At 39.9% G+C, this 25,898-nt stretch overlaps 2 protein-coding genes across 2 annotated transcripts in view; both read right to left on the reverse strand.

Annotated features, from left to right (window-relative positions):
* LOC134624712 (NLR family CARD domain-containing protein 3-like) overlaps positions 1 to 14,103 on the reverse strand; it is a 33,902-nt gene extending 19,799 nt beyond the window's left edge. The window contains exons 1-6 of the mRNA XM_063469730.1: positions 14,027 to 14,103; positions 8,799 to 8,928; positions 8,431 to 8,532; positions 7,664 to 7,742; positions 5,031 to 5,217; positions 3,079 to 4,879 (exon numbers count right to left, since the gene is read on the reverse strand). Coding sequence (XP_063325800.1) covers positions 3,079 to 4,879; positions 5,031 to 5,217; positions 7,664 to 7,742; positions 8,431 to 8,532; positions 8,799 to 8,917 — 2,288 coding nt within the window. The 5' untranslated portion in view covers positions 8,918 to 8,928; positions 14,027 to 14,103. The remainder of the gene's footprint in view (positions 1 to 3,078; positions 4,880 to 5,030; positions 5,218 to 7,663; positions 7,743 to 8,430; positions 8,533 to 8,798; positions 8,929 to 14,026) is intronic.
* LOC134623853 (GTPase IMAP family member 8-like) overlaps positions 1 to 25,898 on the reverse strand; it is a 520,463-nt gene that overhangs the window by 80,569 nt on the left and 413,996 nt on the right. The gene's annotated exons all lie outside the window — the stretch shown is intronic.

Here is a 25,898-nt window from a genome sequence, read left to right on the forward strand (position 1 = left end):
AATATAGTGATATTTTAGGTTTTATGATATAAATAATCAGCTTTCTCAATTCAGCATGTAAGTTTTCTACATTTTTATTTTCTATTGTATTATATTATATATGCTGGCATAGTGGTTAGCAACACTGCCTCACAGAACGAGGGTTCCAAGGTTTCAAATCTCATGAGTTCAAAGACATCCAGTTAATGGGGTTAGATTCATTGATACTTTACCAAATCAAAGAGCTGGACTGCTGCAACAGTGATGAGGCAGGTGAGCTGAGCTGCACTGCTGAGGTGAGGTAGGATGACAGATATGCTTCTTTTTAAAGGTGGTTTAGTGGAAGGTTAGGGGATGATGACTCCCCATTATGTGAGGAGGTGATAACCAAGTCTGTAAGCATTCAGCGATGAGAGGGAAGGCTGGCTCAGATCCTGGTGAGTGAGGGCTCGTTACTCCAGGACTACAAAGTCATTTGATCTCAATAAGGTCAAGATATAATCGAGAGATTCTGGGAGACTGAACCAGTGAAGTTTTCATGGAAATTATTTCTACTAAAGCAGATATAGTGACTAGTCGTTACATCAGAGTCATCCACAAAGCAGTGAGATCAAGTCTCATTCTGCACAGTGTAAATGTCAGTGTCCTCTGGGTCCTCACTGATCATTGTATTCTGTCACAAACTGACATGGTTCACAGACTGTGTACATTTGGAAATCAAAGTGATGACATAGGAGAGAGTTAAAAAAAAAAAAAATCAAGCAAATAGAACTATCAACAGGAAACGTGAAGAAACACAAGGAATATGATTGAATCTGTCAGCAGATCCTGGTAACTGTACTGGTGAGGCTGATTGTAACATGTAGAAGTGAACTCATCTTCAGCTGAGCAGTGCACTGATGCAGAGCAATAAGACCAGAGGAGGAATGAGGGAGTTGATGATTATCACCTATGGGTCCATCACAGTCTTTGAACGTCTTCAGTCAGTACAGAATGATGCTGCTAAGCTTTCAACCAGCACATGAAATACACTGCACCTTAGGGCTGGGCCATATTATACCATTCACGGTAATACCGGTACAATGGTAGGCAACGATAAGAAAATGAAATATCGCGATAGAATATGGGTAAAACGCCCATGTGCAGTGCCTTTATTTTCATACGCACATGGCCGAAAAAGCAAGGCGGCAACGGAGAATGAGAAGGGGGAAAGCGGATTGTTGAGTGAAACGGATGAACCAGAATTGGTTTGTAAAAATGGTGCAACTTCACTGGTTTGGTGTTTGTCCGTCAGATACACAATAAAGCACAGTTTTTTGTAGAACATGCACGCGGGCCGTCATTATTGCCGTATTTGTGGGACTAAGGTGCTCGTAAATCTGGGGGTAATCTGGGTCCTAAACTCCGTCAACTTCAGGTCCCAAAGTCAAATGAACACTGCAGCATCACTGAGAGTTTAAAACTGTCTAAATTCTTTCATCTTTAATAAAAAGATCAGCACTGGTGCTTTACCAGGTGTAACTATGAAGTTTAACATCCAGGCATTCATGAAAACAGAATTTATTACATTTAACGGAGTTAGAAGTTAGCAGGAAGTTAGCGGAAGTTAGCTCGCTAGTTTCGCTAGTTACCTAAACATGATATAGCATGTTCTGACTGAGAGATTTCTGAAAAAGTTCAAACGTACAGCTCTGCTATCACTTCCAACATAAATGAAGACAGAAAACTAAACAGCAGTGACGTTTGTAGGGTTACTGAAGTTGGGCTAGCTGGTATATAATGATGTGCTACGTGATCGTTAGCGACACAGCTATGTTAGCATAACATAAACAGTGAAGCTGCAGGATGAATGCTAACACTTTTCCACTCGATAAAAGTTAACGTGAAGGTTCCTGATGGTTAGAGACAAATGCAATCGCATGGCAGGATGCTGTAAACGGACCAAACTTCAGTCAGGAGAACAACTGAGATAATCCATCCACAATACGAGGTTAGTCATTAATATACTGCAACAACATGGGAATGGAGCAGCTGTGATAGAATACAGCATTAATGAATCAATGGTACAGAAGTGGAGGAAACGAGAAGAATGAGTTGAATAAAGTTTGATTTATCTGACTGCTTTGTTTCGCTTAATGTGCCTTATAATCCCGTGCACCTTATGGTCCGAGAAATACGTATTTGACTTTTTTATTTGGCACACTGCAGTTTAATGTTGCAAAGCACCTCTTTTTAACTTCAGTGGATATTATACATGGTTATGCTCAGGATATCTCACCCCATTTCTACTGGAAATGCCTTTTGGTTAAACTTTCAGCAAGAAATTTGCATTTGCACTGTTAAATGTTTATATAGCTTTAATGCACATAAAAAACAGCTTCTTGTTTAAGTGAAAATAAATGGATGGGGTTTTTTTTGCGCTAGTAAAGTTGTGGAGTATTTTGTCTCGCAGAAATTATATCGTCAGTTATATCGTTATCAGATATATATCGTGATAAATATTTTTGGCCATATCGCCCTGCTCTACTGCACATTACTTCAGGTTAATCTCTTTATACTGCCAGTCAGTTCATTTTAGAACTCATTTAAAATTTTAGTCCTTACTTTTAGAGCTTGTGTGGTCAAGTCCCAGCCTATATTTCTGAAATTTTACAAACCTACAGCTCTTCTCACAGTCTGAGATCTTCCAGTCAAAGGCTGTTACTGGTCCCACTAACTAATTTATTCAGACTCTAGTATTCAGAGTGGCCTTTAACTAGTTTTAGGCTGTATGATGTTCAGTGTTTGCTGTTTAATGTTTTTATCTTCTGTGTTTTTATTGCCTGTTTCTATTGTAAAGCACTTTGTGGTTTTTGACCTGTGAAAACTGCTGTATAAATAAATTTTACTTACAGGATGATTCTGGATATGACTTTGATAAAAGCTGACACCCAGAAATGTTTAAGACACTGACATTTACTGCTGCTATCAAACATTAAATAAAATGTACTTGATTTAGTGCTGATAATCATTTAAATAAATATGTTTAAGTTTTTAAGCGGCCATCACACATTACACTGTTTATGATATAAATAAAAGACTGATCACATATTTACTCACAGAGCTTTGTTGGAGGCTTTGACCACTGGCAGCAGCCTCAGAAGAGCCTCCTCTGAAGCAGAGTATTTCTGCAGGTCAAACACATCCAGATTTTTTTCTGATGACAGTAAGATGAAGACCAGAGCTGACCACTGAGCAGGAGACAGTTTATCTGTGGAGAGACTTCCTGATCTCAGGGACTGTTGGATCTCCTCCACTAGAGAACGATCATTCAGTTCATTCAGACAGTGGAACAGATTGATGCTTTTCTCTGCAGACAGATTCTTACTGAACTTCTTCTTGATGTACTGGACAGTTTCCTGATTGGTCTCTGAGCTACCTCCTGTCTGTGTCAGCAGGCCTCGTAGGAGAGTCTGATTGGTCTGCAGTGAAAGACCCAGGAGGAAGCGAAGGAACAAGTCCAGCTTTCCATTTGGACTCTTTAAGGTCTTGTTCACAGCAGTCTGGTGGAAAGATTTTAAACTCTTTTTCTTTTTAATTAATTTAGACCATATGAAGGTCATTTGTTCTTCCAGCAGATTGACTCCAGAGTTGATGAAGGTCAGATGGACATGAAGAGCAGCCAGAAACTCCTGAACACTCAGATGGATGAAGCAGAACACCTTGTCCTGGTACAGTCCTCTCTCCTCTTTAAAGATCTGTGCGAACACTCCTGAGTACACTGAGGCTGCTCTGATATCGATGCCACAGTCTGTCAGGTCTGATTCATAGAAGATCAGGTTTCCTTTCTGCAGCTGATCAAAAGCCAGTTTTCCCAGAGACTCAATCATCTTCCTGCTCTCTGGACTCCAGTGTGGATCTGTCTCAGCTCCTCCATCATACTTGACCTTCTTCACTTTGGCCTGAACCACCAAGAAGTGGATGTACATCTCAGTCAGGGTCTTGGGCAGCTGTCCTCCCTCTCTGGTTTCCAGCACATCCTCCAGAACTGTAGCAGTGATCCAGCAGAAGACTGGGATGTGGCACATGATGTGGAGGCTTCGTGATGTCTTGATGTGGCAGATGATCCTGCTGGCCTGCTCCTCATCTCCGAATCTCTTCCTGAAGTACTCCTCCTTCTGTGGGTCAGTGAACCCTCTGACCTCTGTCACCATGTCAACACAGTCAGCGGGGATCTGATTGGCTGCTGCAGGTCGTGTGGTTATCCAGAGGTGAGCAGAGGGAAGCAGGTTCCCCCTGATGAGGTTTATCAGCAGTACATCCACTGAGGTGGACTTTGTAGGGTCAGTTAGGACTGTAGTTTTGTGGAAGTCCAGAGGAAGTCGGCACTCATCCAGACCATCAAAGATGAACACAACCTGGAAGTCTTCAAAGCTGCAGATTCCAGCTTCTTTGGTTTCAGTAAAGAAGTGATGAACAAGTTCCACCAAGCTGAACTTTTCATCTTTCAGCACATTCAGCTCTCTGAAAGTGAATGGAAATATGAACTGGATGTCCTGGTTGGCTTTGTCTTCAGCCCAGTCCAGGGTGTATTTCTGTGTTAAGACTGTTTTCTCAATGCCAGCCACTCCCTTTGTCAGCACTGTTCTGATTGGTTCATCTCTTCCAGGTGAGGCTTTAAAGATGTCTTCTTGTCTGATTGTTGTTTCTGGTCTGTCTGGTTTCCTGGATGCTGTTTCAATCTGTCTGACCTCATGTTCATCATTGACCTCTGCAGTCCCTCCCTCTGTGATGTAGAGCTCTGTGTAGATCTGATTCAGAAGGGTTGGGTTTCCTGCTTTAGCGATCCCCTCAAACACACACTGGAACTTCTTCTTCAGCTCAGATTTAAGGTTACGATGACAAACTGCAGCTGGAAGTTCTGAATAACAATAATAAAAATACAACTTCAACAATCATATTTTAGAAAATGCTGATGACAATTTCTGACCCACTGAGAAATGACTGAACACACTGGTGTCACAAGTGTCTCGTTTATCCAAAAGTTTAAATCATTAGATAAATCCTCTTACTGCTCTGCAGACGGTCAGCCAGCTCCTCCTGCTTCATTCTCCTCAGGAAGTCCACTGTGATCTTCACAAATGCCTCTCTGCTGCTGCTCCTCTGAAACTCCAAACACTGGGGCTTATTTGGATTCAGAGCCTTCTGAATCTTCTTCAGCTCGTTCTTCACAAAAGTGATGATGTTGTCCTCCAGCAGCTGGAACAGAATACTTTATGAATGACCCACCACTCTGAACTTCAGTCTAAAACATCCACTTCTTTACGATCAAGGAGCATATCATCCACGATCTCTTCACCAATTGTAAGTTTGACTTTATCTGATTAACTGAGACATTCTCCACAACTCCATGATCCCAAAACGTTGATTGTGTTCATATGAATGCAGTGATTTCAGTGGGAGAAACATTTCATTGGTGTTCAGAGCTGAACTACAAACAGGCTGAGAATCGAAGCCAGAAACTTGGAGATGCTACAGGTGACCGAGATGATCGTCCAGACAACTGGTCTTAAAGGTTCACTCTGTTTACGCATACAGATCAGTATTTAAGGTTTGACTCTCATCATCCACTGGAGCATAAACCGGACGTCATCAGGACGCTACAACACAGAGCAAACACCATCCCCACAGACACAGCAGCCAGGGAAGCAGAAGAACATCACATCAAGAAGGTCCTGAGTAAATGTGAACGCTGGTTTGAGCGCGGAGTCAAGGAGGCCATTTATGTGAAAAGGGAAAGACCATCTCTCAATTGAGGAGGGGGCCTAAGGGTACATCTGTCACCATCTTACAACGCTGTGATTGCAGCCATTCCCCAACTCTCTGTCAATGGGACTCATGGCCATTGATCAGTGGTTATTGATCAATGGTCCTGACAATATGCGTACCAATGATCAATGAACTGACCTCCCAGCCCATTGTTCCTTCAGTGGTGCTATTCTCAGTCATTATACAAATGTCCTGTTTATAAGGTTGGAAACCTGGATGACTGAGCATCAAGACACAACTCTGTGACTTTTCTCAGTTGAATAAATCCACTCTTCCAGGTTTGTTTACATCTACCAGCCCTGTGGCACTGCCCAGGGACAATAATCTATGTGAGAGGTGGAAAGTCATACAGGTGTCTGCTCCTGCCTTCAGTTATTTTTTATCTACTGTGTGTCAACTGGCTGAACCTACCTACTCCAACTGTCTACTATTAAATTCAGTTCTTTGTATTCTTTAACGGCAAAGAAAGACACGGCTCAAAGTGGTCTAACTCAAAAGATGATCTTTAATTTTACATTTTCCGGAAAATGGAGATTGAGCACACACAGAAACGCCAGCTCAAGTCTGGGGCATCAGCACCCCGTCTCGCTATATATTTTGCAGCACGTCACACAGTTTCGATACAAACAACTCCTTATATGTCAGTAGCTTCCTTTTTCTGTCTAGCTTCCTGTATTTATTAATATGCTTGTACAGCTGCACACGGACTTCCCTTTTTTTCAGTCTGGCTGAGCACTTAGTTTGTGAGTCAAAAGTGGCCTTGCTTTAAAAGCCTTCATTACTAAAATACATAAAATAATATAATCAGCAAATAAACATTAATAATATATATTTATTTCTTAACACTACCATCCCCCTAAACTCAACAATGACTTAGTGAACTATCCATTCTCTGACCAAACAAATCCTGCTGCAGGATGTTAACATAGCAGCATACTAATGATCCCACTCACTGTGAACACATTTGGACCTGATCTGCTGCTCTGGTTTACACGTGAACTTCAACTACTGCTGTCACCAACTTGAGAGGCTCTACAGAAAAACTGGACTTGTCCAAAAAAAATGTATAAAAATCATAAACTACATTAGAAGGACAGCATTGCTCAATCAACTCTAATTACTATTGACATGTTATCTCTTCTAATTAAGGTACAGCCACTCAAACTTGCTGCTTTCAGTGAGAAGTCAAATGTCTGAATATGAGCTGGAAGTCAGCCGCTGAGAGTCCTCCCTCCTTCCCATGGGGTTTACTTTCTCTACTATTTTCATGAGCTGTAGATGATTTTATTTTTGAGTTATTTTTGAGTTATTCTTTAGATTTATTTAAACTCTTATATTGTGCACAAGTGTTGAGTGACCCATAATTTCTCTGTACTTTTCATAAGAGAAGCCAGACTTTCAGCTAGTTTTTCTTTTTTAAGTGCTCTGCAGGCTTTATGGAGGTGTGTCTAGCTGCTCAGATCGACTCACCACAGGTCGCCACGACTGGACTGGATCGACTGGTTTCCATTATAGTTGAGGACCACCTAATGTGGTCGTCTCAATACAGTCGAGTGTCAACTCACATCATTAGTAAGTGCTAATGCTCCTAATTTCCATCATATTTGTCATTTATTTCTCAAAGTTATTGAAGAAACAGTAGTTATTCAGCTTCATTCCCACTGATCTCGACTACAAACTGTTTCACTTTGGTTTTTGTTTAAAGCCTCGATGTTTAAAACGTTTCCCTGTGATGACATTTGCACCGTCTGATTTCAAAGTTTGTTTTCTTTTGGTCATTTAGTCCACAGAGTCCTTGGTGTTCTGAAAGGGACCTATAAATAAATGTATTATTATTAATATTAATAATAAAAGTAGTTGTTGTACATGTACAGACCATAAATATGGAGTCCAGCTGTGTTTGATGCTGCTGGGCAGACTGATCACTGGGAACCTCTGAACTCTGCTGGTCCACTCTGTGGAGGAACCATGGACACACACACACACAAATGAAGCCACTTTCACTATTAAAATATGAATTTAGCCTCTAAAAGCTGTGTTCAGTCACTTTTGCTGCTTCCCTGTGTCTGACCTCACATATGTGCTTCTGAAAGAACCGTTAAAAATTCCCATAAACACTCATAAACCTGTGAAAAGCCTTTTTAGAACAGTTTAAGCTGTTATATGTTGAACTCTTGGTTGACATCATATTAAACGCTGTGGATTCAGAATATGATGTCACTCAAGTTTACATGTGTGTGAAGGCAGACGAGTCAGTCCTTTGGTAATACAGTGTAAAGTTGCACTGAATTTATTTATTGATTTCCATGAACACCAGTGTGGTTCAGTGTTGTCCTGATGGAGTCTCATTAACAGCAGCCAGTATGATCCAGGCTTTAGCTGCTGGGTCTCTTTGTGACCTCTCAGACTGTTTAACAGATCAGACACAAAGACATGAGAATCAGAGCAGCTCTGTTCTTTAAAGACAAACATGAACCCACTCAGTAACACTTTCCCCACAGATATGAGCATCACTGTCCTCAAACAGCAAATGACCAAGTCTAACATTTTTCTCTTTCATTGTTTTCTTTTTAATGAATCTTTGTAACAATCTGAGGATGTTTCAGGTCATATTTATCCAGGAAAACATCACAGGTCTCTGACCTCGTTGGTCCAGGTTCAGCACTGAACTCTGGAGGGTGATCTTTGGACCGGTCACTCCTCACAGACGGACAGCTGGACCCTGCAGACTGTGACCTCTGACCTCTGCAGACACAAACATGATGGAAGTCATTGAAGCAGCTGTGATCACACAGACTGCAGATAATGCAGCTGTTTCCTGTCAGTAACAGTCCTCTTAGATTAGAGTTCAGCTTTTTACAGGAAAACTGGACAAAACTGATTTTTGTTACAAATTCATTTTCATTTCCTCTCAGCTCACAAACACAGTCACAAAATCAACCAGAATCAACACTAATTATAATGTCAGTGCAGAATTATTTCTGTGAACTCAGTGAGTTCAGCTCTCTGACCTCGTTGGTCCAGATTCAGCACTGAACTGTGGATTTACATCTTTGGACCGGTCACTCCTCACAGACGGACAGCTGGATCCTGCAGACTCTGCTCTGTCCTCCTCTTTCTCCATCATCATCTTCAGTCAGTCTGAGAGGTAAACCACAAACACTCAGTGAGTTCACATTAACAGAAGTCACTGAGTTACAGTCGCTGACCTCTGACCTGTCATGTAACCTAGAAATCAGGTCAATATGTCTGTAGTTTCTCAGTCATCCAGGTCATGTGATCTAAGGAGCTTGGAGAGAAAAGCTACTTCTTTAAGTGAAGACGTTTAGTCCGAGAAGCTTCTAAAACCAAACGGTGGAGAGTCCCAGATATTTAAACCTGAGAGGGAAAGAGACGCTCACCATTGATCATTTGATTAGGCACATGATCAATAGTGTGTCAACAATATAACAACAATATAAACATTTATTTCAAGGAAGAAACTCTGAGCATTTTCACCAGGAGTACAAACATCTGGAGCACAAACATCTGGAGCAGCATGTCGATGCTGTTGGTTGAGATCCTGAAGACTGAAGTCCAGGCAGCTCCAGCAATGATCCACTGATGTGTTTTTATTCCATGTATGAATGTTTTTATTGACAGAGATGAAGTTTGTGTGTCAGTGATGCAGTGACTGTTGCTGTTAACTGTACAGGCTGGTTAGACTCTATGAAACAGATCATACAGATCTCTGCATGTTAGAAGAGACTATTAAAGGTCATGAATGAGACAAAGGCAGGGAGGCGTCCTTTACAGCTAAACAGCAGAGTGAGAGAACAGCCAGCACCTCCACATTTATCACATTATACAGCACATGTATGATACTGACAGAGATGATACGAATTTAGTGATTCTGATTCCATCATTGATATTACTTATTGATTCTCAGTAGCTCTGCTTTGACAGTCACCACCATCACTGAGCAGCATTTCAAAGACATTTGTGCACATTAACTGCATGTTGTGGGTCAAATGTTTGTGCATGTTGGAGGCATTTCCTCTTTGTTGTGATCAGTGTTGGTCATTACTCAAAAAAGTCATTATTACACATATTACACAGAACACTTTTTTTTTAAGTAATGCAGCATGTTACCTAATTACTCCTCCTAACATTACTTTCATGTTACTGTGTTAAATGACTGAAACACTGTCTCATAATCACCATAATATAAAGCTGAGGCTACAGCCCCCCACACCAACACAGATCCTATCCTGATGAGGACACACGTGATCTTTCTCTGAGTGTTTATGAACACAAATCAAAGATGAAACCAGCACAAAGACACTTCAAAGTGATTCTACTGTAGAAACATGAACAGGTAGAAACCTGCAGCCTGACTGCTCATCACTTTGTTACCTGTTCAAGTTCAGCAGCAGCAGCTCACTTTATCACGGTGCTGGTCTGGGGTCACTCACTGTACCATCTGGGAACTCTTCTTGTTTAGCACTCGTAATAACACAAACACTAAATCCTCCTTCTCTGTGCTGTTTTGTAGCAGTGTGTACACCTGAGACTGTCACCTGTCTGTCTGTCCTGCACTCTCTCTCTTTTTCTTTCTCTCTGATTGTGTAATAAAAGTATGAACATGTATTTATAAGTTACACTTGTGTTTGAATCCTGCAGCTTATCACACATTTGATTTCCATGTGTGACGACTGCAAGTGTCCAGAGTGAGGACAGACTGAGGGACCCACTGCTGCACATCATCTGTGAGGCTTTGCACCCCTGATGATCCACCAGGACAAACTCAGCAGTGTGTGAGGAAGAGGAGGAGGAAGAGCCAGCAGCAGCTGACAGATGGAGAGAATAGACAGACTGTTCCCTGTTTGTGAAGGACTGCTAGACAAGTTTAAAAGAACTAATTGTCTGTCCTGAATCAGTCTTATTAGGTAATGTTCAAATAATGTTATCATTCCAGTGTTTTCAGTGTGGGAGAAAGTACTCAGGGCCTTCAAGTTACACACTATGAAAGGCAGAAACAAGTTTAATATTCAGAAACCTAAAGTATGTATCAGCAGCAGAATGGAGCTAAAAATAAATGTTTGTTTCAGTTCTATGAAGCTTTGAGTATTTTGGATTAGTAGTACTGCTGTGTTTGTTGCATCATATTGCTGTAATTGTTTATATGCTTTATATATTCTGAGGTAAGTTGATCTATAGTGTTACATCATATTCTATAAGGATGTTATGTGTTTGTAGACTTTCTGCCCAGTTTGACCCATTTAGCAGAAGTCAGCCTGTTTAAGGCTCTGATATCTATTCTGTATGACTTAAAGCAGTTATGACATGGTCTGATTTTTTCACCCAATAAAGGAATATTTAATATATCAGTCTACTCTTCATTCTATCAGAAACAGTTATCACAGCTCGCACATTTTCTTTTTACACATATATGTAAGCATTGAGCCAAATTTAGTAATGCCAACATATTAAAAGAACAATATTTGTCTCTTATATATAATACATCTATATATACACTGTCAAAGATACTTGTCTTTGAGTGAAGATTTGAGGTGATAGGAAATATAAACAACTGCAACTTGAATCTTTACTGAAGCTCAGTATTTGACACGGAGTTCAAACTCACTGCTGTAATAACTAATAATGGTTAATATAATAATTATAATATTGGCCATATTATATTTACATTACCAAAGTGAGATGACTTTAGTCTCATGAACAACATTAGCTAATTGTTATTTACTAGCTAATCTTAAATGACTGTTCAGTACAGAAATGAAGCCCAACAATCATGTTTTACAGTCCTGTGGTCTCAGCCTCAGATACTTATCAAATCACACAAAGCTCGTGTAGAAACAAATGAACAAAATATGTTCTCCTTCATTTCTGTCAAACAAAGCTGTATGACACGTTTCCAGCTGTTAGTATCATGGTTGCTAGGCAACCTGGGCAACGCGATGGAGGCTAGACCGTCCCATTTCACAAGCCTACAAGCCTCGCACTTCCGGCCTTAGCGGTCTTTGAGTACGCGGCCCTTGAGGACCGTTAAGGCTGCGTACTTTAAGGCTGCAGACCCTGAAGTGGGATACAGCCTACAAGCACAAACACGAACGTAGCTCAGAATGGCGTAAAAAAGATTTGTGTGTGGACTTAGCCAAAAAAAAACCCTGCAAGTTACAAGTACGAATTTTGACCCTATTTTTCTTCCTTTCATCTGATTGGTCAATGTCATGTCAATCACAAATGTAACAATCCAATCAGAGAACAGATGGGTTTGGCTGTCGGAGGGGCGCTTTTTTGGAACTGCAGGTTCCAAACAGTCTGTGGTCGTCCGAGTTTGGTGATGTTTGTGTCACAGGCCTATGTACAGCCTTTTCAACAGCGCTGCGGACCGCGGGGGGGGGGGGGGGGGGCAGTGTTTTGGAAATGACAGTCTTCATTACAAAGCTTTCTTCGTTATGAATTAGCATACATGTTTTTATTGATCATTTCAAGAACTAGCAAAAAAAACAGAAACTCTTGTAGAGGACATAAAGTCAGAGATAGAAACGACAAGGAGCAGGTGCATCTAGTACAGGTAGAGCTGCTGCAAAAACCCACAGAGCCCAGCAGCCAGCGCAACAAATTCTGGATCCTTGCCTTTTAGTTAGCAGTTAGCATTAGCAGCACATCCTGCGTCTGATGTGAAAGGACTTTTATGCTGCGCACTGTGACTCACAGCAATGGTCCCGGGTCAGCCCTGACTTTGTGTTAAACTAATCCTAAAGTAATGATGGTATTTCTAACCACTGACATACCACAACTTTATCCTTTCAACAGCTACTGAAAGTTAGGGGACCTAGCTGCTATCGGATATTTATATAGAGATCCTCCAGCTTCAAACTGTATTACCCTTCAAGGACCTGCAGTTCAAAAAAGTGCCCCTCCGACAGCCAAACCCATCTGTTCTCTGATTGGATTGTTACATTTGTGATTGACGTGACATTGACCAATCAGATGAAAGGAAGAAAAATAGGGTCAAAATTCGTACTTGTAACTTGCAGGGGTCCGCACACAAATCTTTTTTACGCACACACAAATTCTTTTTACACACACACAAATCTTTTTTACACACACACAAATTCTTTATACACATACAAATCTTTTTTACACACACACAACTTCTTTTTACACATACAAATCTTTTTTACACACACACAACTTCTTTTTACACATACAAATCTTTTTTACGCACACACAAATTCTTTATACACATACAAATCTTTTTTACACACACACAACTTCTTTTTACACATACAAATCTTTTTTACGCACACACAAATTCTTTTTACACATACAAATCTTTTTTACACACACACAAATCTTTTTTACACATACACAAATTCTTTTTACACATACAAATCTTTTTTACACACACACAAATCTTTTTTACACACACACAAATTCTTTATACACATACAAATCTTTTTTACACACACACAACTTCTTTTTACACATACAAATCTTTTTTACACACACACAACTTCTTTTTACACATACAAATCTTTTTTACGCACACACAAATTCTTTATACACATACAAATCTTTTTTACACACACACAAATCTTTTTTACACATACACAAATTCTTTTTACACATACAAATCTTTTTTACACACACACAACTTCTTTTTACACATACAAATCTTTTTTACGCACACACAAATTCTTTTTACACATACAAATCTTTTTTACACACACACAAATCTTTTTTACACACACACAACTTCTTTTTACACATACAAATCTTTTTTACGCACACACAAATTCTTTTTACACATACAAATCTTTTTTACACACACACAAATCTTTTTTACACATACACAAATTCTTTTTACACATACAAATCTTTTTTACACACACACAAATCTTTTTTACACACACACAAATTCTTTTTACACATACAAATCCTGATTTACAAGTACAAAACTGATTTACAAGTACAAAATATTTATGACCACATTTTGAGCCCATATGGGTCCGTTACCGTGAACTATGGAGCGGCAGATTTGTGCTGTTTGTGCTGGAACTAAGCTGCACACAGCTGATGTTAGCCAGGAAAACATTACACACTGACTTTAATGGAGAGACCGGAAATACAAACACACACAGTTTGTTGTGTGAAGAAATCAAACATGAGCTGAACAAACAGTAAAGTTCTTAAAGACAAACCGTTAAAGGAGGAAACAAAGCAAACTTACACTTTCTTCACACACACCAACAACAAGCTCCACTCCACGAAGTTCAGGAAAGTGAAAGTAAACTTTGAGCAGGAAGGAAACACCCAAAGAGACGTTTGAGGACATTCAGGAGCATTAAAACACTGTGTGCTGCATTCAGGTGCACCTCAGAAACTCCCAAACCTCTGGCAGGCTGTGATTTATTTCTGCTTGATTTCCTGTTTGAAACACAAACATCTGTCATCAATTTGTTGTTCTTCTTCCTTCAGCGTTTAAATATTTCAACACTGAATTGATGTTTCTTCAAACCTCATTTCAACCTGTTGAAGTCATGAATGAAAGTGCAGACTGAGAGTGGATCACATGATGTTTAAGGTGTGTCATGTGACATGTTCAGTATTGTCACACATGTCTAGATTTTCCCTGATATCATAACTGCTCAAACACTGATGATTATATTTGAAGAATTATTACTGATGGCAGCAAAGTTTGAATGGAGCTCTCTGTTTGTGCTGATTTGTCGTCCTCTGGAGGTCAAAACACAAACTGCATGATGTCGCTGTAACCACCACAGTGACAGGAAGTGGTTTTAAATGACTGAAACACTGAAATGATGCTAACGGCTGGCTCACTGATAGCAGTGCTGATGTGTTCATGTCAAACACTGGCTCAGGTCAGACTCCTTCATCCTTCTCCAGCATAAGGCCGCCCTCAGACCCACAGGAGCTCTGACCTTCGACCTCCTGACCCTAACCATTTTTGTCTTGTTGCATCTTGAAATGCAAATCCATCCAAACTGTAGCAGAGCAAAAGAAAGTGGAAGTTGTTCTATGAATGATGTAGTCGAAGGAGCTTGGAAAGAAAAGCGTCTGGACTTCTTTAAGTTGCTTGAAGACGTTTCACCTCTCATCCGAGAAGCTTCCTCAGTTCTAAGGTCAAATGGTGGAGAGTCCCAGATTTTAAGCCCTGTGGGAGTGTCCCCGAAGAGGGACATGGACGCCTTAACGCCCGCTCACATCCTGGGCCATTTGATCACAGGAAATCAAATAATAGGGTGGGGCTAGGTCTCATAATGGGTTCACCCAAAACCTTGGCTGATTGTGACCCACACCCGTTTTCACACCTTGGCTCGTGTGATTAGGTAGAGGATCAACAGGGGGTCCATGTCCCTGAATTTAAACACACCTGCTGACTTCATCTGTTCTGCTCTGACAGCTACCATGTGTCACAGCGGGGATAATAAAGCCATCAAACTTCACTCAGCTCCAATAACACCATCAGTGTTTGATGTCCAGAGGATTCATGAGCTTTAACCACGATAGAAGCTGGAAGTTAAGATGAAGATGAACCAGGCTGTGACTGAAGGACAAAGCTGAAACATACAGATGTGTACAGATTCAAGATTCAAAGATTCAAGATTCAAAGCGTTTATTGTCATATGTACAGAAAAAATAGCATGCACAATGCCAAGTTAGATAAGGGTTAAAAGAACAAGATAAGAATAAATAAAAAGATAAAAATAAGGATAAAAAATAATTTAAAAAAATAAAATAAAAAGATAAATAACTGCAAATAAGTACAAATAAGTAATTGAAGACACATGTGGTCTGCCAACCCGTTCTCACTCCCAAATCGTAACATTTTACGCTAGGTGACAAATCCTCAACATATTACGTTTTCGGGCACCCAAGGCGTTCCTACGTCACGACATCGGAAAACTGCGGACACATGAGAACCGTTTGGACTCAATCTACACATCTTCACTTTTTCCCTTAAAATCGCTTTAGAAAACACTATTTCACCTCATTAAAGTGCTGGTTAAGGTTAGGAATAAGGTTATGGTTAGGTTTAGCCATAAGGTTAGGTTTAGGCTTAGGTATACGGTTATGGTTAGGTTTAGGCATAAGGTTATGGTTAGGTTTAGGGATAAGGTTATGGTTAGGTTTAGGGATAAGGTTAGGTTTAGGCTTAGGTATACGGTTATGGTTAGGTTTAGGCATAAGGTTATGGTTAGGTTTAGGCATAAGGTTATGGTTAGGTTTAGGGATAAGGTTAGGTTTAGGCGTAGGGATACGGTTATGGTTAAGGTTAGGAATAAGGTTATGGTTAGGCATAAGGTTATGGTTAAGGTTAGGCATAAGGTTATGGTTAGGCTTAGTGATAAGGTTAAGTTTAGGGCTGCAGTACAGGGCTGGAAACCGCCGCGTACCATAACAACGTGGAAGGTCACCTTTCGCGTTCCTCAGGAACGCCGCAGGACGTGACAAAACGTCGGGATGTTACGCCTCGGGAGTGAGAACGGGCTCGGTCTGCAGATGTCGATGTAGATGGATGTACAATGGAGTTTAATGTGCAAAATGAACTTAGTGTGCAAAGTGACCTGATGTGCAAATTGCAGTTTGAGGTCAGTCAGCTGTTCAGGAGTCTGATAGCAGTGGGGAAGATGGAGTTGTTGAGTCTGGATGTTCTAGATTTCACACTTCTGAACCTTCGTCTCGAGGGCAGAGAAGTGTGTCTCTCCTCTGGACTCTGCAATGGTAGATGCTCTGCAGAGAGAGCAGCGGGGTCCTGATGATCTTCTCCACGGTTCTTATCTCTCTCTGCAGGCGTTTGCGGTCCATAGCAGTAGTGCTACCGTACCATGCAGTGATGCAGCTGGTCAGTGTGCTCTCCACAATGCAGCTGTAGAACCTGCTGAGGATCTTGGCCAACATACCAAATTTCCTCAGCCTCCTCAGGAAATACAGCTGCTGCTGAGCCTTCTTGACCAGCTGTGTGGTGTTCAGTGTCCAGGCGAGGTCCTCACTGATGTGGAAGCCCAGGTACTGCTGCTCACCCTCTCCACTTCACGCTCCCGGGTAAACAGCGGCTGGTGAGGCCTCTTCTTCTTCCTCGTGTCCACTATCATCTCCTTTGTCTTATCAGTCTTGAGGGTGAGGTTGTTGTCCTCACACCATGACACCAGACCAGCCACCTCTCTCCTATAAGCCATGTCGTCCTCTCCAATGATGTGACCGATCACTGCAGTGTCATCCGTGAACTTCAAAATGATGTTGTCTTTGTTGGAGGCGACTCAGTCATGGGTGACCAGGGTGATGGGGGTGAGGACACAACTCTGTGGGACGCCAGTGTTTGTGGTATTGCTGGCTGAAGTCTTGTTGGCGATCCTGACAGGCTGAGGCCTGCCAGTCAAAAAGTCCTGTTGCCAGTCACAGAGGGTGGGGTGCAGGCCGAGTGTAGACAGTTTGTGAGTGAATTTGTGTGGGATTACTGTGTTAAAAGCGGAGCTGTAATCAACTAAAAGTACCCTGATGTAGGAGTCATTATTTTCCAGGTGGGAGAGTGAGTAGTGAAGGGCAGCAGCGATGGTGTCTGATGTGGACCTGTTGGACCGGTAGGCACACTGCAGGGGATCCAGAGTGTCTGTGATGTTGCTCTGGATGTAGGAGGCAGATTTCTTTTCTCATGTATTAATCACATATTTAATCATATCACATTAGTTATAGTAATATCACTTTCTCACTTTACCATAGTAAGAGCACTCCTGTCAGTAGCTTACATGCATGTGGAAAACAGGAGGAGTGATACACCTCCTGTTTTCCTACAAAACAGTACAACCAAGGACTCAGAAGCACAATATAAAATACAAGAAGTTAAAATGCTGGATCACAAAGAACCGTGACAGACTTAGCTTTAACTGCCCAAGACTGCGTCTGAATCTTACCTTTGGACCAACTTCAGGGATTAACTCAGTTATGTCATTTTCAGTAAGACAGAAAAGGTTTTCTTCTGTTACTTTGTTAGCTGTAATTAAATATTAAATCTCAGTTATGGAGAGGTACAAAATTTAAAATTGCTACAGCAAAATCATATCAACAGAGTTTCTGTTTCAGAGTTTACTGATTCCATTAATATTAAGATCTTTGTTTATCAAGGATTAGTAATAATAATTTACCTTCAAATCGTTCCTCCAACTCATTTAGTCACCATTCAAGCAGTTTGTTTCTTACAAAATCATCAAAGAAATGAAACTGAAAGATAAACTGTAATATTTAACCAGACTAGATCTTTGTAATCAGCTTCTCCTTAAACACGCGTATCCCATTATGTCACTTATTTATGTGCAAATGTTTAATAACAAAGAACATTAAAACATTACTGTTGGCCACATGTCAGCAAAGTTATGTGACATTAGTGATATTTGTACTAACTTGGTTTTAATGCCTTTACTTTAACATATACGCTGTTCAATAGTTGTAGTTGTTGATTTTATGGATTATTAAAGTCAGTCATATATGATTCATGTTAGTGACATGTGTATTGTCTGCACTGCTATGAGGATTTTTGCTTCGGTTTTCTCATATTTTTTTCTCAGTCTCATCTTTTGTCATTTCAACTCCATGTGTGGCAAATTTCAACCTCAGGCAAGCTTGCCAAGTCCATTCGCACAAAGTGCTTGTGCACAGATGTTTTTCCTTCAGGTCTCAGTCCTTCCACTAAGAGATTTTGCAGTTGAACTTCCCAGTTTGTGATTAGGAGGACATCTCTCCATCCATGCTTTGAATTTATTTTCCAACAGACCATTTAAATAATACATTTCTGTGTCATTTTCCTGTTCCACACAGGTGCATACCTTGGAAGTTTGGAAATCTCTGTGGCCATGTAGTGGTGAAGTGTCTACCCAGTGTGGTTATGGGGTTTAAATTGAACGAATTTCACCAATGTCACCAATTTTCTAAAGAAACATATTTCATAAGGTACTGTTGACATGAAAATCTCACCAGATGTGGGCAACAACCCATCAAATCGACACATGCAAAGTAATCAAACCATACATTTCCATAAATTGAGTTATGTGTAATAAAGAGAAATAAGACAGGGAAAAAGTATTGAACACACTTGCTGCAGTTTGTTTAATACTTTGTAAAAAAGCCTTTGTGTATGATGACAGCATCAAGATGCCTCCTGTATGGAGAAATTAGTCGTACACATTGTATTCTGTCCGCTGTGTGCGTGGCTCTACACAAAGTGACAGATAGTCTCCAAGGTAACCACCATGAGATGCTAAAATGCTCTTAACTTGCACATTACATGTGCTCAGATGTGATTCTGGCCCGTTTCTCCACATCAACAGGGCCCCTTCTATCAGCTTTATTTTCTCTCTCTGAAACCAGTTGGCTGTGTTTGGGATCATTGTCTTGCTGAAATGTCCACCCTTGTTTCATCTTCATCAACACAAATTTTCCACTAGAGGGCGTATTTACAAATGTACTTAAAATGTCTCAGAGTTTATGAAAAATCAAATATTAAACAGTTCCTAAAATAAGCACACTGGTCAACTGGCTAATTCATTTCTTTTATTTTTATTTCTTCAGTCACCAATGAATGTGGAGTTGGTCAGTGTTTCTTCCCCCAGATATATATTTGAATTTTAAGTTTCTTTCAGATCATCTGAATGATCAAAAAGATTAGACTTGGTGCAGATGAAGTTAAAGATAAAGGTGCAGATAAATTTGAACGACCGCTTTCCACATCTGATCTCTGCTCTTGTTACAGTCACAGTTTCCAGGAAGCTCCACAAGTGTGACGTGCTGGAGAAGAGGTTTGTTTGGCACCCTGACAGTCACACACTTCACTAGTGGCCAATACCACGTCTTTGCCTTATTACCTTCTCTTTGTCTTGAATCATTACTTGAAGAAGAAATTACATAACTAAAAGTTTATATTAAATGAACTGAAAATAGCAAACCCAAAGCAACAAATGAGTTTTGCAAAAATCATTGGTTTTTAATTTGAGATCTACGTATGTTCAAGAATGCTAATCAAAAACTGCTAATTAACTTCTACCGCTCCACCATTGAGAGCCTTCTGCTGCACACTGTGGTTCAACTGCTTTACTGTGGAGGACAAGAGGAAACTGCAGTGGGTGGTGAGGGCAGCAGAGCGGGCCCTAGGCCCTACACTAACCTCCCTCAGAGACATTTATATACTGGCAATGTCATCCTCAAGGACCCCTCGCACCCTGGACACTCAATGTGCACTACCACCCATCACATTGCACCTTATATTGCACTGATCACCTGCTCCTTGTGTTGCACCTGCTCCTTTGTATAGCATATAACTTGTATACAACTTGTACATATCTGTGTAGATACTTAGTTATTACATACATTCCCTGTGTACGCACCTCTTAAACTTTAAGTCTATTTTTTTTTTGGTTTCTTTTTTTCTTTTAATTTTTTCTTATTCTGAAGGAATTTTAAGGTAAAGGTCAACATGCTGCTGAGGGAGAGATGCCAAACTGTGTTTCATTGTTCTTGTAAGAGTGACAGTAAAGATCTGTTCTATTCTATTAACGTATAATAACGTACATTATGACAAAAAATACATTTTACTAAGTTTTCACTACATTTGAGTCAGACATGGATGTCACTAGACCAGGTCATACAGTAATTATTGTTATAGAAAGTTATTATATAGCATTGTCAATATTGCTCTTCTTCTGAGTATTATTGTTAAGTTAGCTTAAATGCAATCAATACATTTCATTAGTTGATCGTTCTTGTTTTGCATTTTAAATTTCAAATAGTGGCCTTTACCTGCTTCCTCCGATATTGATGTGGTATTTGTGATACTGCTGACATCTCTTTGTCTTTCTCTAAACCCAAGCATCCTCTTCAAAGAATACCTGGTTAGTAATGTTTACTGTTTAGATGTGATCGGTTTTCAACCCTCTTATATATGTTGACTCTGTCTTAGAAGCCTTCCCTTTGTTTTTCACATAGCGGTCACCTGGAGATTTACCTCTCCAATCCTCTCTCCTTCCTCCTCCCTGATAAGGGAAGGAGTCTCACCATCTGTTTAACGTCTCCCATGAACTTACAATGCCCCACTGTGTGTGTGTAGAACAAAGATATGAAGGAGCATAAGACTCACATGTGATGCTATCCTACATGCATATAACTAAGTGACAAAGTGATATTACTATTACCAAAATGATCAATACCACAGATCACAGATCTTTTGCCTGACAGCTGTGTTCACCTCACAGAATAAAGAGTTTGAGTCCCTCACTGACTCAAACTCCTTCAGTGACACTTCCAGCCTTGCAGATTAGTTTGCTGATCCTGATGGCATCTCTGGAACTGATGCTGTCCCCCAGCAGACAACAACAAAATAGATGGCACTCACTAGTCGACTTTACCCTCTAATCGGCTCAGATCTCTGACATCTGCAGGTTGCTCCAATAGAGACTCTTCTGCAATGCCATGTGTTTATGTTTATGTTTGTATTTGTCTGTAGGTACACATTAGATATTACCATAGACGGCACACACACAAGTGAACACGCACACAGGAGCACAGATGGTTTACATCTCCACCTGCTTCCCTCTTTCTTCACACAACTGTGAGGATGGTGAAGAGGTTTCAGGACAAGGTGGTAAGCAAGCACAGGATAAAGCAGGGCCACTGAAATTCTCTCGTGCAGGCAGATGTTTAATAAGACTCAGCTTTAGGGTTCTTTTTTTCACCTGGCAGTAAAGTAACAGCACTCTTCACTAATGTGAACAGTCACAATGTTAAACGTTTCTATATTTTTTATATATTTTTTATAGTTTTACGTCATCTGTTTAGGCTCCAGAATAAAGTCTCTTAACGCAGTCCAAGATGTGTAGAACAGGTCAAGCACTCCCTTTACTGTGTCAACTTTGCTTTACATCAGCCCCTGTGAAGTGACACAGAGTGCATGTGTGTATGTGTCTGTTAGGTATTGTTTATTGTGAAGGATGACAGATGGAACAAATTAACACACACTTTTATAGAAATGTGAAAAAAACCAACACGTGCTTGGGCACCTTCTGTCCTCATGTGTATTTGTGTGCATCTGTGTGTATCCTTGCTCAGGTGTCTTTTCTTCTAACTTTAGGTTTCATCCTCCCAAAACTGTGCTCTACTTTGAAGTCTGTCAATCCCCCAGCATGGAGGCAAAAAGGAGGCCGTAGAAAATGCTAACAATAGGGCTTAAGCCCTCTTTAAAAACTGCTCTACAGTGTTTCTCAATCACAAGCAAATGAGAAATAAACTAACCCTTCAAATGATCATTGTGATAATAGTTTATCTTTATAGCTCTTTTAGTCAAATTACCAGTGATCTGACTACACATCTATACAGAGGCTGTAGTACTGATCATATTAAAACATATAGATGTTCTTGAGCAGCTAGTGCCTCGATACATTATACATTAATGCTGATCTTTCTTTCCTTTTTGTTCTTTGGCTCTTTGGCACAAGCTTCAGTCTTTTCTCCCACGGGTCCTTCAAACTTATAAATACACGTACAGCCTACATTCATTTATACACAAACATCATAAAACAAAGTGGCTGTGGTTTGTAAAAGAGGACATAAGAGATCCTCTCTTAACAGCACATTAATATCAAATACAGTACTAAACAGGTGAAGCGAGATCGATCAACTGCAGACCAGACAACAAACGACGGAGGCACCAGACAAGTGCAATCAAACGATGAGTTTATTAACACCGGAGAGGAACCATCAGCATATGTCTTCCTCTGACAAAAATACATTGAATGCTGGTTTTATAGCATAGAAAATTAACGCCCACACATACACGTCAATACAGGTCAAAAATACATTGTTTACAGACAAGGGTACATCATGTACATCTGCAATTAACCTGCTATGTTCTCATCTTCCGTCAACATGTATCACCTGGACACTCTCACCAGTGAAGCTTAAAACCCTCTTGGATAGAACATCAACTCTAAACAAGCACAGATATGCATTGTGTATAGAATGAACTCAACCTGTGAATAGAAAGGTCAATGTGATGACAAACATATTCAATGCAATATGAACCCTGTAAGAAATATTACTGATAAAATAATACTGTAAAACATGTTATTAATGCATTTATCATAAGGCAGATTATATGGTAGCAATAAAAGAATCTCTGAATCCCAACACAGGATATACTAAGTCTGTGGGTGTTTTCTACGGTGGCTGGGAAGTGCAAATCGCAACAAATTAAAAAACCGCAACAAATTAAAAACCCGCAACAAATTACAAAAACCCACAACAAATTACAAAAACCCACAACAAATTAAAAAAACCCACAACAAATTAAAAAACCCCACAACAAATTAAAAAAAAAACCCACAACAAATTAAAAAAACCAACAACAAATTAAAAATCCTTGACGGAAAGGAATTGTCTGAAATACCGGAAGTGACACAACGATTAGCCTAATAGGGCTTTTGGAGCGTGATGTCACGAGAGGGGGCGTGGCCAGGATTTTTGGTTGAGGCGCCATGTTTCTGGGCCAAACAAAGCGCTAGCGAAAGAGGAGCGAAAGTACACGGATAACACCAGCTATGGTTCGTACTTGCTGTGCGGTCGGTTGTAAAGTTAGATACGTGAACAGATTACTAAAGGGTACCATGGAAAATAGTAGACTTTCTTATACACAAGAGACCACTGGGAACATGTTCCCTCACAAAAAGTTGATTCAACACACGAATGGCCTGAGGATAAAAACTCCTCTTGAGCCTCTCTGTTTTTGTTCAGATGGTGTAGAACCTTCTGCCTGATTTCAGAAGCTGGAACAATGTTCCCTCACAAAAAGACTGCTTAAAATTTTGATTTGCCACATAATATAGCCTAATAATCAACATATCTACATGAGTCAGAACCAAGGTTATTATAGTTAACAAAAACTAAAGAAAAAACTAAAACTCAATGTGAAAAAAGTTAACTGAAATAAAAATAAAAAATAGATTTCTGAAAATAATGAAAACTAAAGTAAAATAAAAACATAAAGATTTTTAAACAGACTAAAACTAACACTGAAAATTAAAAAAAACTAAACAACAAAAATTAAAGTGAATCAAGAAAAGCCACCCTGGAAATTGAATAAATAAGAAAAACTAATAAGAAAATCTATATTGACTCTGGTGAGATCACCCTCCCGTCACTCACACACTTCAGGTACTTTTTGTATGTAGACTCAGAGTCATTTTTCAGGCATTTTTTTAGTGCTTGCAATTTGGGCTGTCCACAATGTGAGCATTCTGTCGACATTCACACATCATTTTGACCGAAATAAGTGGAATAAAAGAAACAATGAAACTCACTGTTTGCAGAAGTAGCAGCAGGAAATTAGGCACTCTTTGCTGAGACCACACTTATAACCCCAAACTAAGAACACAACTGCAAGTGGACTGCTGTGCACCACATTGTACAAAAGGAAACTTCCACGTTGTCCTAAATGATTCTTTTCTGACTGAAAACTACTCGATCTACGACAGCAATCACAAAAAAAGGCAGGACTGTGTATGTAAATAAAAGAGAGAATAGAGAGAATATAAGATCTGCAAACCTCATTAACTCATATTTTATTTAATAGGACATAGAAGCCATATCAAATGTTTAAATTGAGAAACTGTGAGCTGAAGACGTTTGAACTGAGTGCTGATTACAAGGTGGATGCACCCTCTCCTCTTTTGACATACGTGTTTCCTAAAGATTTTTAAATTCCAATTCATCTGATGACAGAGCAGTGTTCTAGTTTGAGTTAGTCTGTTTTAAATGACCCTTGACCCGAAGAAAACAAGAGTATTTCTGGATCATCTTCACATTTGGCTTCTCATTTGGCTTCTCTGAATCTCTTGGTAATATTATTAGTCATATTCAGCGTATCTACAATTTAACATTGCGGAAAAATATTCTAAAATTTTTCCCAAATAATTTGTTTTTCCGTATTGCCAACGCCCTGCCTTTCCTTACTTCTGAGAAAATCAGACCTGTTGCCAATTAACCTGAATAGATGCACCATCTTCCAGCTTTGTGTAAAATGGTCATAAGGGAAATGATGGGGCTAATCTATGGATGCACATGACCTGGAACATAAACGATATGATGCAGCTGTGACGGGCGGTCATCGTGTGTTCTAGACGTTACACACATGTCAGACTGAAATGTGTGTATGGCATTCTTATAATAATATCTGAAACAGCATGAGGAAATATAAATACAAATGTCTTTTAGCTGCTAACACACTGAAAAAAACTGCAGCACTGTTTCAGCAAGTGTTCTCTAGAGCTGAACTCCAGTGGTTTGTGGTGTCTCAGGAAGTGACCTGGAAGATTTCCAGTGGCATTAGACCTGCCACCAAAAGACAACGTGATCACTTCCATTTTTTTTCGTGGTCCTGTTGTGCTGATTGTGTTGGTGCAACTGTCCCTTTAGCACCCTCAAAATCAATGATTTTGTGAATAGTTTTGACACATACAGTGGAAGGAAGCAAGACGTGGAAGGAAGTAGGAAGTTTACACGTGGCCAAATACTCCTACCAATCTACATGCATCTGTTCTCAATTCTTTGTCTTTTGAGGCATTGTCTGTACATATATTGTCTTCAGAGTCTTAATAGAAGAAAAGTGTTGAACCTTGCTGCCCATTCCTCTTCTGCACAGTGTGAAGAGGGAAAGACAGTACACCTGTGGTTAGGAAGAAAAAAAAATCACATTTAGCTTTTATACTTTTTTGTAATTGAACTTTGTATTTATGATTGAACATAAATAAAGAAAACCTTGTTGATTGTGTGGTTAGTGTACTTCTATTATAACTGTTGACTTGAATTTGGTTTCTGCTCATTTATCTGAACTGGTTCAGTTGTTTTCTACATATTTATATAGAACACTTAAGGCTCTTTATGTCATTAAAATGTTTAGAATTACAGAAAAAATGCTGGAAACTTTCCACCTGAGAGGCAGTCCCAGCCAGTTTCAGTGAAATGGTTTAGCACAAACCCTCTCAGTACTGGAAATAATTAAACGGAATGCTAAGGTACTGAGCAGTTTGACTGTGGCAGTTAAA

The sequence above is a fragment of the Pelmatolapia mariae genome, linkage group LG3_W (genome assembly GCF_036321145.2).
Source record: "Pelmatolapia mariae isolate MD_Pm_ZW linkage group LG3_W, Pm_UMD_F_2, whole genome shotgun sequence".
Lineage (NCBI taxonomy): Eukaryota > Metazoa > Chordata > Actinopteri > Cichliformes > Cichlidae > Pelmatolapia > Pelmatolapia mariae.